This window comes from Curcuma longa, chromosome 3 (assembly GCF_044706935.1).
Source record: "Curcuma longa cultivar G26 ecotype Majalengka, Jawa Barat chromosome 3, ITB_CL_G26_1.1, whole genome shotgun sequence".
NCBI lineage: Eukaryota > Viridiplantae > Streptophyta > Magnoliopsida > Zingiberales > Zingiberaceae > Curcuma > Curcuma longa.
Genome location: NC_133863.1, coordinates 6402431 through 6419773, shown reverse-complemented (window position 1 = coordinate 6419773; position 17343 = coordinate 6402431). Strand labels below are relative to the sequence as shown.

General features: G+C 40.5%; 3 protein-coding genes across 4 annotated transcripts; 2 read left to right on the top strand and 1 right to left on the bottom strand.

Annotated features, from left to right (window-relative positions):
- Positions 1 to 7910: 7910 nt before the first annotated feature.
- LOC141825034 (uncharacterized) lies at positions 7911 to 9017 on the bottom strand. The gene has a single exon (XM_074712399.1). The coding sequence runs from the start codon at positions 9010 to 9012 to the stop codon at positions 8152 to 8154; it is 861 nt and encodes a 286-aa protein (XP_074568500.1). The 5' UTR covers positions 9013 to 9017; the 3' UTR covers positions 7911 to 8151.
- A 1027-nt stretch (positions 9018 to 10044) lies between these two features.
- LOC141824310 (glucan endo-1,3-beta-glucosidase 1-like) lies at positions 10045 to 14497 on the top strand. Its single transcript, XM_074711574.1, has 4 exons — positions 10045 to 10173; positions 10258 to 11547; positions 14097 to 14124; positions 14216 to 14497. Exons 1-4 carry the CDS (start codon positions 10116 to 10118, stop codon positions 14370 to 14372), a joined length of 1533 nt encoding a protein of 510 aa, XP_074567675.1. The 5' UTR covers positions 10045 to 10115; the 3' UTR covers positions 14373 to 14497.
- A 663-nt stretch (positions 14498 to 15160) lies between these two features.
- LOC141824309 (putative membrane metalloprotease ARASP2, chloroplastic) lies at positions 15161 to 16673 on the top strand. 2 transcript variants are annotated; one of them, XM_074711573.1, is made up of 2 exons: positions 15161 to 15672; positions 15760 to 16673. In XM_074711573.1, the coding sequence occupies exons 1-2, from the start codon at positions 15175 to 15177 to the stop codon at positions 16468 to 16470; spliced, it is 1209 nt and encodes a 402-aa protein (XP_074567674.1). In that variant the 5' UTR covers positions 15161 to 15174; the 3' UTR covers positions 16471 to 16673. The 2 variants fall into 2 exon arrangements, with proteins under 2 accessions (XP_074567674.1, XP_074567673.1); XM_074711572.1 differs by having other exon boundaries at positions 15161 to 16673.
- Positions 16674 to 17343: the final 670 nt, after the last annotated feature.

The window sequence follows — 17343 nt, the reverse complement described above, 5'->3', positions numbered from 1 at the left end:
AATGCAGAGTGAAGGCGACGGATTGGAATAGCATGCATGTGAAGTGGTAGAGGAAAGCATGCATGTGAAGTGGTGGAGGAATTAAGCTGTCGCAATTATATAATTTGGCAGCAGAGGCAGAGCGCATTTATGCACAAGTTCTAGCTCGCAGTGCTGCTACCGAATTTTATTATATCGTAAGGATCGGATAGATAAAGATGGTGAAAGAACGAGAGGACAAGTTCAAGTTCAAGTGTGTCTTGCATGCATGCATGGTGGAATCTAGGAGATACATACGATACCGACACAAGCAGCTAGCTAGGGGGAGGGGCCATAGATTCAGATTTAATAGCTGGGCGTTAATGGACCTGATGGAGGGATTTTTCCGTACCAAGATTCTTACATGCAACAGCAGGCATGCATGATATACTGCATGATCGTTTTTCTATTGGGATAAATAATTGGTGTGTTTAATTTCAATTCAGTTCCGGGCCTTTGGTCAATCACTTCGCATGCAGACGTGGTCTCTGCTCTTTGGTCATTTTAATTAGTTGGCATGGATACGAGAGGGGACAAAATCAGAGTTCATAAATTTGCTTTCACCTATGTCATGTACAATGAATTGAATATGAATGAGCTAGCCCAATTTATGGACCAGCTCATTTTCTTTAAATGAGCTGTGGCTATTGATTACACCCATATTGGTTCAATTTAATTTAGGCACTAACACTGTGAGGGACATGACAATGCCTGTCATCACACTAGTTCACCTCGACCAATATAATTGACTTGCACCAATACTCCAGTGCTGCCCAGCATAGTGTCTTTACAACACTACTAGGTGTGACCAACTACTATTTATTAGTAAGAGTAAATAGGCTCCTTAGCTTGATCAATAATGCCTGTTAAGGATCGTGCTCACTGTCGTTGTGCTTTGCACGTGATCATATGGTACCACCATGTAGGTGTAGCTCCACTAACTAGGTCTAGGTCGACCTTTAAAACTATGTTTTTCAAGGTGTAGTTATATTTAAATAAGTTCATCTTCCTGCAACACTAGATATGAGAATAAACTTTGCATTTGAAATAGAGGAGGCAATAAGATTAAGAGAAAGGAATGTACATCATATAAAGAATTAGTTTCTGTGTGTATTAGTTTGCACTAGTAATTGACCAAAGGTCAAGAAGAGCATGGAGTATTCATCGAGCCTAAAACGTCTCTAAGTCATCACGCGGATCATACTTTTCAACGGCGTTAAGTTTCCAACTTGCAACAAAAAATAGGACGAATATAACATTCTGCGCAAGAGCTGCGAATATATAAAGACAAGGAGTGATTGTGACTGGAGCGTGTGGTCCGTCGACGGCAGAGCCGAAATCGCACTGATGCCGTTGGCCAAGAACATAAACCGCACAATTACAAGCAGTGGTCCTCGCCCGCTTTCTCATTCAAACTTGAGTCGCCACAGAATTTCACAGGTTAATTAATAGTAAGGTCACAGGTTTCATAGTTAGGCCCTACCAATTTTATTTTTTGTTCTTGTCCTCGATAATATGTGGAACGCAGTGTGACAGACGTTTGGTAGTCACAGATGAAATGAATTGCAAAGGATAGCGTACAGAAAAGTGATTAGAAGAAAGATTGATAGATTTAGATTTAGATTTAGACATGCTGGAAACTTTAATTTTGAATGAACTGAGCAAACAAGAATCGCATGGTACCATTCAGACTCAGTGCAAAAACAAAGCACGATTTGATGAACAGATAACTAGATAGACTGAAAATAAGAGAGAATGATGCTGCACAAAATAGTAAGGGGAGAAAGACGGGTAGGCGTATGTATTCCGAGCATTTGGAAAGATGCAACTGTCCAGAAAATAAGATACAGAAACAGCAGTCAAGTGCAAGTGCAAAAGAAGGCATCCATCATCTTGCAATTCATAGAACCAATCCGCAATGGAAATGGTTAAGAATGTTACTTGAGAAAAAAAAAAACACTTCGAAAAAAAATTGTATTGGTACTTGCAGTTGTCAAACAGATATCAGAATCTGTTTGATGTAGTAGGCACACAAACTTTTCTTTGATTTGCTAAAAAGGCAACAAGTTGCATTCCTTGCAGTAGTTTTGGTCGTCACCTCCCCAGGTGTCCTAATCAAGGGAATTTCTTAGTTGTTTCTCATCCACAAAGTTCAAAGAGAAACAGTTAGTCTCGTTTACTTTGCTTATCAGATCGAAGTCAACAACAGAGAAAACTCTGCACTCTGCGTGTGGGAAAGTTTTATCAAACTTACAAGGAAACTCCTAGTTCCCATGTAGCCTTATCTTTAAGTGCTCAACTTAGTTTGCACGGTCCAATAATCAATGAAGATGCTGACAAATGAGAACACGGTGCCAATGAAGATGCTGACAAATGAGAACATTGAAGGATTTACTGTTGAAGGATTCCACATGGTTACCTGTAGAAAGAAAAACCCAAAATATAACTACTATGGATATTGAAGCTGAAATTTGTCTTGAAAAGAACATTGCGTGAAATAAAACCATCAATTTAGATGACAAGAATTTAAACACTAAAAAAGTATTAACTAACACTGATTGCCATAAATTATGGATTATGTCACTTCAAACTATCAATATAAGCAGTATGATATGGCCTCATAGCCTAGAAACCTCAACAATTAAGTTTCTTCATAACATCCACATCACTCGATGAGACCGTAACATCCCTTATCTATCTGACTAGAGCAGCGAGAGTTCATGTTGAGTTCTTATTATAAAAACATACCAGTACATCTTTCCATCCAATTCTAGGGCATTATGTCTAAAAAGTGGTGTTGCGCCTAAATTATATGCATGCGGACCTTTAGATTATATGTGATATGCCTACTGAAGAGGTGTCACATCGATACATATTATAATGTTTTGTTAGGCCTTATATGGTGTCTCATAAACATTTTCTTGAACTGCTAAAATCCATCATTCTGTTTTGTTCTTCTACTTGATTATGTTGTTGACTAAAAATCCACTAAGAATACATAGGCTGAAACAAGCCAATCCATTACACAATATAATGTTGTTCGGCACTTCCAATATGTATTTTGTTTTTTTGCTACCATCAAGCAAACCATTACATCAATCAATCAATCACCCACCCCACTAGCCTTGGTCCTCAGATCACTATCCATCCAATTGCCAGATTGATTGCAGGAAATGAAGACCTGAAAGATGTACGTATGCCTACCTCTGCTCTCATATACCAAACTCTAAACCAATTAAATTTTCAATATAAATGTTCAAAAATTTTATTTTTAGATTAATTTACTATTTTCTTGACCTCTTTCTTGACTATTGTATATATTTTTTTTAAAAAAATCTCGTTCTTATAAATATATAATACCGTATAGGTTGTTTATTTTTTTCTTCACTTTCTCTTGTACTTTCTCATTCCACCACCAAGATTCTTTATTTGGTGGTGCAAGTAATTTTGACTCACCAAATATACTCTTGGTAACTATTTTTAACTTGTATATCATCTTATCCCATGTCCTATTCCAATCGCTGTATATTTACCTTAATATTTGTACTCCTACCTTCTCCTTAAATATGTTTTGTTTCCCATCTTTTAACTTTCACCACTTAATTTTAAGAGTCGTGTATATTTTTCTTCTATTGATACTATATTTAAGATATATATTTAATTCTATTAACCTATATTGGGTAGTTAAATTTTCTCTAAGGATGATCTTACAATCTTTATAAATCTTTCTATCCTTCTTCCTAACTATAAAAAAATCAATTTGCGATTTATTATTCTCACTTTTAAACGTGAACAAGTATTCTTCTCTTTTCTTAAGAAATGTATTAACTAGTATAAAGTCATATGTTATCGCAAATCCAATATAATTTTTCCTTCTTCATTTCTGGCTCTAAACACACAACCTTCATGCAACCTATCATATTCTTTATTTTTCACTCATACATGTCCATTTATATCTCCTCCTTCTAAAATTATTTCAATTTGCAAAATATTTTATAATACCTCATTTAGGTCGTCCTAATATTTAGATTTGATGTATTCATCCTATTCTATTTGAGGTTCATATATGCTGATTACATTAATAATTTCTCCTGTCACCACTATCTTGAGAGTTATAATCACATTCCCTTTCTAACTACTCCTATTGCTTTTTTCCTTTAATAAATTATCGATAACAATACCTGTTCCATTTCTTATTTTACTTCTTCCTATGTATCATAACTTAAAATTTGAATTCTCTATCATCTTTGTCTTCTCTCCTATCCATTTTGTCTCTTGTATACACAAAATATTAATTCTTCTCTTAATCATCGTATCTACTATCTTCATTGCTTTACTAATGAACATTCTTAAATTTCATGTTCCAAATCTTATATAATTAATTTTCCTATAATATTTATTCTTACCTTGTGAGAACTCTTGCATATTTAATACTACATCCAAGTTATTATGGAGACGTAGCGGTCCTTGCTGAGACATTACAGCCAAACCCTACAACGCATTCTTTTCGGAAAACATTCTAGCATTAACACAATAATTTAATGAATCCATTCATTGAACATTTGATTGAAATTTCATACTGGTTGACAACCTAACACGCAACCCTCACTCTTTTTCCTGCTGGTTTGGTACCAACAAATGTGGTTCTAAAAATATGGTCCATAAATTATGTCTACTCTAAGCCTCTGATGTTATAGGGCTTGATTATAGGGGAAGGAATGTTTGTAATCATGGACAAAATTGCAAATGAAAGGCCAAGACATGTATTTAAGGCCTTATAAGGTATATCAATAGCTACTTTACTGAATTCTAAACATCTTTTTTTCAAAGCCGATGGTCATCTGTCTCATGAGAAATTGGGAATATAGTCAATCTTTTCTCTATTTAGGACCAAAAGTTCTCTCTTGAAGAAGAATTACGGAAGATCAAGCAAAATCACAAATGATCGAAATTGCATACGAAATTAGCAAATTTCCCTCCACGCTGTACTATAAAAAGAAACTCCCAGCAGGTGTGGTGTGGAGGGAAATTTGCTAATTTCATAAAGCAAATGATGTTTGATTGCTAATTTGACCATGATTCCAACGCTATTTGCAAGAAAGCAAATGAATAAAGGCACACAAAAAGACACAACTGATCAGCTCCAAGTATAGTCAAAGCCAAAGGCCGCCAAGACTAAGCTATTTTGTTAGATGAATAAGGGAATAAGGGCACACAAAATGACACAACTGATCAGTTCCAAGTACAGTCAAAGCCAAAGGCCGCCAAGACTTAAGCTATTTTGTTAGCTTGTTCCTCTCCAGATTAGTGCAATATCTATTAGTTTGTCCCGATGTTGGTGCAATGAGATCCCAATAACGTTAGTCTAGAGATCAATAGTCAATCACCAGTCTTAGCTTGGAATAGAAAGTGATGGATAAGCGATTCCTATGTTGATTAGTGCTAAAGTTGATTGGATTTCACTTTACTCAAAAGCTGAAGCTGTAGAAACGAGACCCATCTATAAATAACTTAAATATTCCCCTTCATGGGAGGGTTGATATACTTCACTTGATTAGTACATATCCAACACATGAATTGATGAGATCACAAGCAAGATTTAAACCTAGAACATCCCGCTCTATTATCATTTTAAAGTTGGTTTATTGATCACTTATCCCAAAAGCTCAATATATAGGGGGGAAAAAAAATCATCTGTCTACTAATGTTTGTGGTCCTTTTCTTGTAGCTCAAACTTTTTAGATAAGTGATAAGCCAATTAAGTTTAATATGATATCAGAGGAGGAAGTTATGGCTCCAAATCCTCCCTACAACAATAGTAGCACTTATATGCTGCGTCTAGATTAATCAAGTGAAGTATGCTCAAGGTGAATCTTAAGAATATTAATATCTAGATTGATTACTTACCCAGTTCAAACATTTGGGTTAAATTGTTAACCAATCAACTTAGCAATATCTGGATTGAACCCAAAGCTAAAATTTTAGACAAACAGATATAGCTATAACTTAATGTGCATGCTGCTTAGTGCTAGTCAAGGAAGTTTTCTTTGGTTTTGTAGGAAAAGGAATACACAACTTACTGTTAATTTGGAATCTAATATAGCATAGTTGATGTTACCTGGAGTTCCAAATAGCCTCTGAAGTCTTAGACCTTCTCAACGTTTTGCTGATTGGCCTCCATCAAGACTTACCAGAGATGATCACAACAAACTTTTTCTTAATTTCCTAGGACAAACTAAGATTCTTTATCCTAATTATTTATGATTATTTGCATAACCTGGAGTATTAAATAATGTATATGTCATATACATTCTAATAGGTTAACATTTACTTCTCGTCTCTAAGTTTCATTTAAACCCAAACAAGTAGTTTTGTCTCTGAGTCATTCTAGACCAGAAATCAGGGAATTGTCTGGTTGACAGCAACGTGCTAATCTAATGACTAAAATTGAACTGTTGACAGTACATTAGTGTTGAGGAACGAAGATCATATTCCTTCTCAGGCAATGAATTCCTCAAAATTTTCTGACCTAGGCATGAAAACAAGTATCTGGGAACAATTTTAAAAGAATGGTGCTCGTTTAGGAGTGTTGATTCAAAAATCAGATAAACAAAGATCTGGAGTTTGGAACTGGTAATCAGTGACAAGCAGAGTATGAAAACTCTTGCTACGTGAATAACAAAGGCTGCTTCTTAATCAGACGTGGAAATACTAAAGCCACTAATGGTTTGCTGCACATTTCACAGGCACATAACAACTATCTGCTTTTTTTTGTACTGTATACATACTAGAAGGTTGGTGACAGTTCCAGAGCTCCATGTTGTTCTACAACTTTTTAACCAGCTAACTGCTATGCAGCCAGTAGATCAATAAATTGTCAAATCGATGGCATTGCTCACTGAAACATTTTGACTTAACTTCTCATCCAAAATATTTTATCTTTCATATGGAACATCTTAGACGTATACAATTTGTAAATGCCTAATTGCCACTTATAAGAGAATATCATGAAGAACTATTGTGAATTCGTGCTCCCAAACTTCTGTACCTACAAATCTACTAACTCCGGTTAATGTGAGAGTATTGGAAAAGGTATATCCTATCTTTTAATGTATAACAGAAAAAAATTATATACTATGTTTTAACTAAGCTGAATAATTTTGAGTACTACCTGGTACCCTATTCCCAGTGAATATATAAACAATAGAAATGTTTTTACGAAAAAAGCAGTGTCATTGTGTGTACATCATTAAAACATTTACTTGCCTGATTTTATCATATACAAGCTTTGTATAGAATCATATTAGGGTTCCTTCAGCAGTAGGAGTTGACAAAATTGCATCTTTAGGCATAACACATTCACTAATTCAAGATGCATGTATTTATTAGCAACTATCAAATTTTAATACATAGCAAGAACTGAAGAAAGTCAATAAACCATGAAAACTAATTAATGATCATAATTGAAAACTCAAAGGCATTTTCTGGAAAAATGATAATCAATTTCAGCAATGAACTATTTACTCACAGATTATAGGTCTACAAGGAAAATATGAAGACGTGCACTAAAGGTGGCTTTCAGTATAGATGGCCTATGAGACATAACAACTTAAGTTTGGGGAAGGAAGGTTATACTTAATCTTTTACATGGATGAGTTAGTCGGCACTTGAATTTCTGACCATCAATGTGTTGAGCTGAGAACTTCACACTTTGATTAAAAGATTGCATTACCATTCCTAATCACACACAATAATATAGTTATGCAAGCTTGAAACAAAATAAGTACAGAATGTGCAACAACTTCATCATACACTATAACTATTGCCTACACACAGAAAACTAACGATAAATATTGCATCATGGATGCCCAAGAACATTAGTATGCACAAACTGAAGTTAAGAGAACAAACCTTCTAGTTAGAAAGAAACATTGTTAGAAAAAAAGGCTAATCTGAATTTGGATTTATCATCCTTACATATCATAATATACAAAAGATGAAAGATGCAAGCATAGAGGGAAAGGGAGAAGAAAAGGGAAAAAAGGAGAAACATATCTTGCCTATAAAGTGTTTGTCTCATTGCCTATTCGTCTCTTCCATTGCTCTTCCATTGCAGCACTAGCATTTCACTTGTCAAGAAGAGTTTGAGGGTGAAAAGGCATCCTTGACGGCTGACGCAGCGGTTAAGTAATTAAGGGTGTTCCGGAGGGTGTCACGCTCCCTGCGAAGTCTGGCGCCGGTGTCCTCGAGCTCGAGTAGCGCCTGCTGCTCCCTCGGCGCTCCTTCGAAGGTGCTTCCCACGAAGAACGAGAAGGGTGTGGGAAATAGATTGCGCCTCAGGTCCATCGTGCCCTCTTTCTCAGGCTTGCCGTTGAGGCGGTTGGAGATGCGGATGACGTCGCGCATGTAGTTCTCAAGTTCAGAGGCAAGGGCATCGAGGTCCTCGCCCCCAGCCATACGCGGCGGTGGCCGGTCCTCGAGCCAGGCGACCTCCGCAACCAGGTAGGGCTTGGAGCGAAGGACGCGGGAGACGCGGAAGCGTTCCTGGCCCTTGCAAATGAGGAAGAACCGGTCATCTACGAGGCGTTCGTGCTTTACGACCTCGCCGACGCATCCAACGTTAGCAACTGATCCACCGTCGGAGAAGACGACGCCGAACCGAAGGTCCGTCTGAAGCAGGGTGTGCATCATGATGCGGTAGCGGAACTCGAAGATCTGGAGGGGAAGAACGGCGCCAGGGAATAGGACGAGCGGAAGGGGGAAGAGAGGAAGCTCCACGAGGTCGCTAGCGACGGGGCGGTCGGAGGGCGAGAAGGAGGAGGCGCGGGCGGCTAAAGCTTCGGCTTTGGCTTTTTGGAACGGCTTGAAACTGGGCAAAGTAGATTTGGACGGAAGAAAGGATGAATTTTTTAAAGGATTGGGAATGGGAGAGGGCGACTGGGGACGGTGGCGGTGGAGGGTGGCGGAGGGGAAATGATGAGGGAGCAGCGCCATCGAGATCGAGAGAGAGAGAGGAGTAATTCTGTAAATTTTGATTGGTTGGGGGGTTTGAGACAACGAGGACGGTGCGCGAGGAAAAGGCTGGGTCCCACATAAAACAAAGGTGCCATGGCCCTTGAGGCGCCACCTGGTAGCTTATATTATTCATTGAGATTTTATTTTATTTTTTATTTTTTAAAACAATTTTAATAATAAAATTTTGCTAATTGTGAGAAAAAAATCTGCCACAATAAAAATAGATATTTTATGACAACAAGTGATGGCGGGATAGAAGAGAGAAAAAGAAGGTAAAGTAGATCTATTCGGACATGCGTGTGTTGAATTTAACAGAAAAATTTAGATTGGATGATCATAGACGAAGGATCTCATGTACGAAAAAAAATCCGCAAGTTTATCTTCACATTAATTGAATTGTAAAAATTAAATAACTGAATTATAAAAAAATAACAGTAGATATCATCAAATCGAGTCGATTGACTAAAATTTTTTGTCAACTAACCGTCACATAGGTAATACAACATACTATTTATAGAGCTAAAGAAGCTAAACCACCCTATAAAGTGGAACTTCAACAGCTAATAAAACATACTAGAGAACGAACGTCCACTATTAAGTTGATTGATCATGTTTACACGTTCGATTGCTAAACTCCCTAAGGTCATAGGTAACCATTAATACTGAAATATAAGATCACATTAGAGCTCGATTAATAACATAATAAATTATAAACAGAATCATAGCTCTAGGTTGGTGTGCAGTCATTTTTCCCAACAAACAAGTCACAAACAATTTTACTTAACCTACTCACCCCGTTGGCCGTTGCTGCCTGCAACATCCACTGCTTCCGGTCACAAGTCAAACAGCAAAGGTAAACAGATTGTGTGAACTTGAAAAATAGAAATCAACAAGAACAAAAGGAACACGATGCTTGCCGACTAACGAACCATCCAACGAAACTCCAAGTGAAAGCAGCAAAAGATAATAATGCGACTGCTGCTCATTCGCCTCCACCGAGAACAAGCACGAGCACAAGCACAAGCATTAACAAAACCAATTCCTTTCCAAGTTGCAGACAAATTGAGGGCAGTCCCAGCTCCATGGGATCAAATCCCTACCCACTTTTCCTCTTCCTCCTCCTCCATTATTTTCTTGCAGGTAACTTTGGTCTTCGATCGCCTTGATTTCGCTCCTCACCTGCAAATGTGATGTCTTGATCCAATTTTCGTGTTGCATTTGCAGTTGGAGAGGCCGCTGGTAGCCGATCCGCGAAGCCGCCGTTCGTCGGCGTGAATATCGGCACCGACCTGTCGAATCTTCTCCCTCCGGCGGACCTCGCGGCCTTCCTGAAGGCGCAGCAGATCCAGCACGTCCGCCTCTACGGCGCCGACCCGGGCATCCTCTCCGCCTTGGCAGGCGCTGGCGTCTCCGTCGCCCTCAGCGTGCCCAACGACCAGCTCATCGCTCTCGGCTCGTCCAACGCTACCGCCGCCGCCTGGGTCGCCCGCCACATCCTCCCCTTCGACCCGGATACCCCAATCTCGGCCGTGGCTGTCGGCGACGAGGTTCCCACGGCGGTCCCAAACGCTCTCCCGGTCCTCCTACCTGCACTCCGCTCCCTCTCCGCAGCACTCGCCGCCGCTAATTTCTCCTCCATCCCGGTCTCCACTCCGCTGCCGTTCTCCGTCATCCTTGATCCCTTTCCCCCCTCGCAGGCTTACTTCAACCAGACGCTGGCCGCCGCCTTCCTTCTCCCGCTCCTCCAATTCCTCAATGACACCGGCGCACCGCTCATGCTCAACCTCTACCCTTACTACGCCTTTATGCAGAGCCGCGGCGCCGTGCCCCTGGACAACGCTCTGTTCCGGCCCCTGGCGCCGGCCCTCGAGGAGGTCGACCCCAACACGCTTCTCCACTACACCAACGTGCTCGACGCCATGGTCGACGCCGCCTACGTCTCGATGCGCAATCTCAACTTCAGCGGCGTGCCCGTGCTCATCACTGAAACAGGGTGGCCACACAACGGCGCCCGCCGGGACGAGCCCTACGCCACTCCGGACCTCGCGAGCACCTACAACTCCAACCTCATACGCCACGTGTTCGGTCGCACAGGCACACCCATGCGGCCGGAGTCCACACCTAGCGTCTATATCTACGAGCTATTCGACGAAGACCTGCGCCCGGGGCCGCTGTCAGAGGCGAACTGGGGGCTGTTTCACGGGAACGGAACGGCGGCGTACCTGCTTCGGGCGACGGGGGCAGGGGGCTTCCTGGCGAACGACACGACGGATCGGACATACTGCGTGGCGACGGAGGGGGCGGACCGGCGGTCGCTGCAGGCGGCGCTGGACTGGGCGTGCGGCCCGGGTCGGGCCAACTGCTCGGACTTGCAGCCTGGGGAAAGCTGCTACCTGCCAAACGACGTTAGGGACCACGCTTCCTACGCCTTCGACAGCTACTATCAATCGCAGAGCAAGGCCGCCGGATCCTGCTACTTCCAAGGCATCGCCATGATCACCACCACCGACCCGAGTAAGTCAATCAATCCACATTGCTCTCCTCTTTTTTCTTACATTTTTCATCTACAGTTCAGAATTGCTTCATAGAAGAATCATAGTTGTTCACTAGCTAGCTGATTTAGATCAATTTGGGTTTCAATTCGCAAATGATTTATTTAAAAACAAGATTGATAAGTCCATCGATGGGCAATACTATCAGCATGTGAGTGAATTTGGTGATATATGAAGGAGAGCTGGATGGGGAGGCAAGGAGGACTGGCTGCAGAATGTGTCAGAACAAGCATAGATTGTAGTTGCATAAAATAGCAGAAATGAGCTGGATCCTGCTGTAAATCACTTTTTCCACAGTTTCTGAAGGCCACTAGAATGACGATAGTGTGATTAGAAAATGATTCTTTCATCTAGTCTGAAGCATGCAATAAAGTTACTATGGCATATCTATAGCATTACCATAGACATACATGAAGAAGTACATTGCAAAATGGTGTTTTCTCACATGAAGAAGTTATGTACCAGCACCAAGAGATTTGTGGGAAAAATAATAAAGGGGACCCTCATTTTCATTATGATCAAAGCGCACTTCCTTTTCCAAAATCATCCAAGGAAATTACTATTCCAACTACCCTTTCCTCCCCTATTGAACCGATCCCGTTTCCAAAAAAACACCAAAACTGCTTCTTCTTTTGTCGGTCACCTCGAGTTCATCTCCTTTGCCACTACATTGACACCCTCTTCTCGTTGTACTTAAGCCCGCCCTCTCTTCCCTAAGGCCCTCGTAGCTTGGCTGTCTAAAATGATCAAACTTTGAAAAATAAAAGTTTCATATGAAACTATTCAAAATCACCCATTTCTCAATCACAAACAACTGCACATTTACCACAAAAAATTTAAGTATATAAAAAAGGAAAATTCATGCATTTGGTCTTTGAAATGACTAAGCTGTCAAAATGAACAACGAGATTGTTCTTTTTCCTTTCCGCATAAGGGTAAGAATCACAAATCTATTTGTCACGAAAAAAAATTACAGTACTACAAGAACACACTCGGAAGAATCAAATAGATGGGAGCTATGCCTTTTTCATCTGATGGTGGTAAACAAATGCAAGTGGATAGTTTGAATGAAATTGCTCACTTTCGATGGTCGAGGAGACTGCCATGAGGAGAATATGGTTGGACAACAAAGAGGACCGCGAGGAAATTCTATGTGGCTTGGTGGCAAAGAAGAGTTTGAGGAGCAAAGGGCTTTTGATGTCGCCGCAATGGATATGATTGTGAGCAGATGATGGCCTTAAGATGAAGAGGATGAGTTAGTTTTTTTGTCTGAAATGGAACTGATCTAAATTCAAGAAAGGTATATTGGGTAGGAACGACAAATGGAGAAGGCACCCTTTGATAATTTTGGAAAATGATTTTACTCTCATTGACTATTAAGTGTCACAGTTTCATAGGGCTTCCACTTGTGTTATTTTTCTGTTAATTTTGCTTATGGGAACTAATATGAGTGATTAAATGCAAACAAACAAAAAGTTTGTGCCAATTATTGACTGTTTTTGAATTTTTGGCTCAACAAAATGGTTCTACACTCTTCATTTACAAAGCGTAAAGACATCTATGGATTTCTATTTGAGTGATTTTTCTGTCAACTTTTTCAGTTGTTGGGTCTAATGCAAGGATGTTTAGATGCAAATTTAAGAACTCATGTAAGGATTCATCATTCTGAAATTTTACAACGGGCAAAATGATTTCACATTCCTTGTCTGTCAAGTGTAAGACTTCAAAATGACCAATCACTTGCATCAATTTATTTAGTTTTTGGCACTTGAAAACTCCTTGCATTAGGCACTACAACTGAAATTTTAACCAAAACAGCCCATTCAACAGGAATTCCCTATAAATAATTATAATCGCACTTGATCTACATTCAAGTGGAGAAATGGTTTCACACTTTGATTTGCTGTAGCTGAAAAAAATCAACTTGATGGAAGTTTCTAAAAGTATAATGGATACTGCATTTATCTATGTGGGACTACTGGACATAAATCCTCCTAGTTTCGATACACCCCTCACATGCATCATGACTCAGAGGTACAATTTATTTTATAAATTTTGGATTGGTAGGATTTGAAATTCAGCCTTTTACACTGATACTATGCATCATGACAAGTGGGTGCCAAGAGGTCTCTCACATTTATTAGAAATGGGTGCCTCCTTGACAACCATGATTTCATCATATAAAATCTCACAAACTCACAAACATTTCTTGCAATTGTTTAAATTTAGTACAATTTAATGCACCTTTCAGAGTTTACTTCTGTAATTGAGGAAAATCTACCAAACTGCCTGATCCAGCATTCCAGCTAGAGTAGGTTGAGTGGCTGGCTGCACATTCCTGTTGCAATGAAATACTTTATTTATCATTCTGTTTGAGTCCATTTGGTCGTTACAATTTGTTTTCAGCATTAACTGAGTTACTCATGTTGCTATCAAGTATTTAGTTTATCATTGTTCCTCATGACTTTGCAATGCTTTGTTCATTACTGAAATACAAGTGTCATGTTGCAGGTCATGGAAATTGTATCTTTCCTGGAAGGTGAGAGAACCTTTCAATAGTTTGCACTCAAAGTATAGCTTTTGACATTAACATACAACAATTTTTTCTGAGTTCTGTTTGTTCCGTGCAGCAAACAGATGAACATGACAAGTGAAGGTAGTAATGCTACGGAAACCAACAAAGCAGGAATACCTCCCGGATTGAGACTAAGAGAGCAGAATAACAACATTGTTTTCATGATCTTGAACATGATTTTGGTGATTTCTGTCTCAACCATGAGACTTTAGGAACTAATGGTTAGCAAGGAAGAGCTAACAAATAATTTGGCAATTTTGTAGAAACACTACAATTATTTATTTATTAGTTATGTAATAACTGTCTTTTGGGAATAAAGTTTTGTTAATATTCTTTCTTTCTTTGTTAAACTCTTGTCCAAAAAAGCCTGAGAACTAAATTAACAACCACCAGCTTCATCTTCCATCGCCATGGCACCATAGATGAGCGTGATTGGGCAATCATATCCAAATTGAAACTCCCATATTTATTATTTCTTTCTTTCTTTCTTGATATCGTGTGATGGTCCATGGCAATGAATAAACATGCACATGTGGTTTATTGTTGCTATCCTTGAGATCAAAGAAGTTAATTCCTTCAATGTTTTTGCTTCTTTAAAATGTCCAGCAACTGTTTTGATTGGTTGTTTTTTTTTTGTTCAACTCTTATGTTTGAGAAAAGTAATTGGCTTTTATGTTTGTTTTGATATATATATATTTTTTAGAAGATGGAATTTGTCATTCCAGTAATTTTACCTAGTCTCATAATCATCTACAAGAAGATAAATTAAAAAATTATAATTAATTAATATAAAAAAAATATTATTTCAACTTCATCAAAATTTAAATTTTTATTTTTTTTATAATTTTATTTTATCATAATCAATTTAAATTCTTTAAGTGTTTGATTAGTAATTATTTATGATATATCGTACGCCATTCGTTTGTCCGCCTCAGCCATGGATTTTATTTATCCATTCGTCTCCCTTTTTCTTCTGCGGCTCCTTTCTGTTCTGGTCCTTTGGATCTTAAGACGATGATAACCCTCTCGGCATCAGCCCACGCCTTCATCCTCCCCCGCTATCCCAAGCTCCCACTCTTCCCTTCCTCCTCCCTCGTCGTCCAATCCCTTCCCTCTTCCACCCTCTCCCTCCTCTTCCCCCGCTGCCGCCGGCGCAGCCAGCGGTTCGGTCAGCGGGACGGAGGTCCTCACAGTGCCCACGTGACCGCCTCCCTTGGTGGGCTCGAGGGAGCTCAGCCCGTCGTCGAGGCCGCATCCGTGCTCGCTGGGATCATCCTCGTCCACGAGGCCGGCCACTTCTTTGCCGCCACTCTCCAGGGCATCCGCGTCAGCAAGTTTGCCGTCGGGTTTGGCCCTGTGCTTGCCCGATTCGTCGCCGGCGGTGTCGAGTACTCTCTCCGAGCCTTCCCCCTAGGCGGTTTCGTCGGGTTCCCCGACGACGATCCCGACAGCGACATACCTCCTGACGACGCCGACCTCCTAAAAAACCGCCCAGTTCTCGACCGCCTCATTGTAGTCTCCGCCGGCGTCATCGCCAACGTCGTCTTCGCGTACCTGATCGTCTTCGCCCAGGTGCTCACCGTTGGGCTACCCGTGCAGGAGGCGCTGCCGGGGCTTCTTGTGCCCGAGGTCCGCACCGGATCCGCTGCGGCTCGTGACGGACTTCTTCCCGGCGACATCATACTCGAGGTCAACGGGGAGACTGCGCCCTCCCTCACGGAGCTCGTGGAGTACATCAAAATGAGCGCAGGCAAGAAAGTAGCAATGAAGGTGGTGAGGAAAGGAGCTAAAGCTGTGGTACTCTCTGTAACTCCGGACGAGAACGCGGATGGGGCTGGGAGAATCGGAGTACAACTGTCCCCAAATTTTAAGCTTTCCAAGGTCCGGGCAAAAAATTTAGCAGAGGCTACAATCTTCGCTAGTAGAGAGTTCGTGGGATTAGCCTCCACAGTGTTGGACGGCTTGAAGCAGACCTTCTTGAACTTTTCCCAGTCCGCGAGCAAAGTCTCCGGCCCCGTTGCAATAATTGCAGTTGGCGCTGAGGTCGCGAGATCGAGTTCCGACGGGCTGTTTCAGTTTGCTGCGGTGATCAACCTTAATCTGGCCGTGATCAACCTTCTGCCATTGCCGGCGCTCGATGGCGGTTCCCTGGCCCTTATTCTCTTGGAAGCCGCCAGAGGTGGGAGGAAGATCCCAAGGGAGGTGGAACAGCGGATTATGTCGTCGGGGATCTTGTTCGTCGTCATGCTGGGACTCTTTCTCATTGTTCGCGACACCTTAAACCTTGATTTCATTAAAGAGATGTTGTGATGTGAATTCTTTCTTGAGGGTGTTCTCCATGGTCTATATAGGAAGAAGCTTTAGTGAATGATGAGAAGGTGGCGCTGATATTGTTCTGCTCAGGTAAACAAAAGGTTTCTTAGATTGCTTCTCATGCTTTACAAGGAATTGACAGTCGAGTCTCGCTCATTAATTATATTGTAAATTAGATAAAATTGTTTACAAAAATGATAATTTATTTCATGGTATCAAGATCCCATTTTTACTCTTTGCCACATTCAGTCTTAAAAGTTTGTTATCCTTCCATGCCCTGCCCTTGTCATTAAAACAAATTAAAAAGTAATACATGCTTGTCATTAAAATTTCATGGTAACACCTTAAGATTGTAATCACCTTAAGATTCATCAATTTAAATTCCTATTGTTCCTTCTGTTGAAGAACTCCACAGCCTTCTGGCATGTCCACTACCACTACATTAAGAAGGGAATATTAGATTAGCTGGGGAATATGTACTGAGTATTACTTGAACTGAAAAAAAAAAAAAAAAAACTAAAAGAGCATAAGCTGAAGATCTCATTCGCTTGTTGGCTTCGTTCATGATCACATGGCTAGATCCAGCCCAAGCCAAAACACTGATTCATTACGTTTAACCACTGCTTTATACAAGCGTACATGTTACTGTTAGAGGAGGCCCTTCATGTTGTTATATATTTTCGACAGCTTTACTAATGCCTGGAACCAGTAAATCAGACCTGCCAAACGAAGATTTGCAGCTAGATATCAGTTTGATACTCCTAGAGCTCAGCTTAGTAGCCCATCCCTTCTAATCTGCTAAGGCAACTAGTATTTCTTAACTAAATGAAGTTGAAGCATGATATCTCACCTTTAGAACGAGGAAAACAA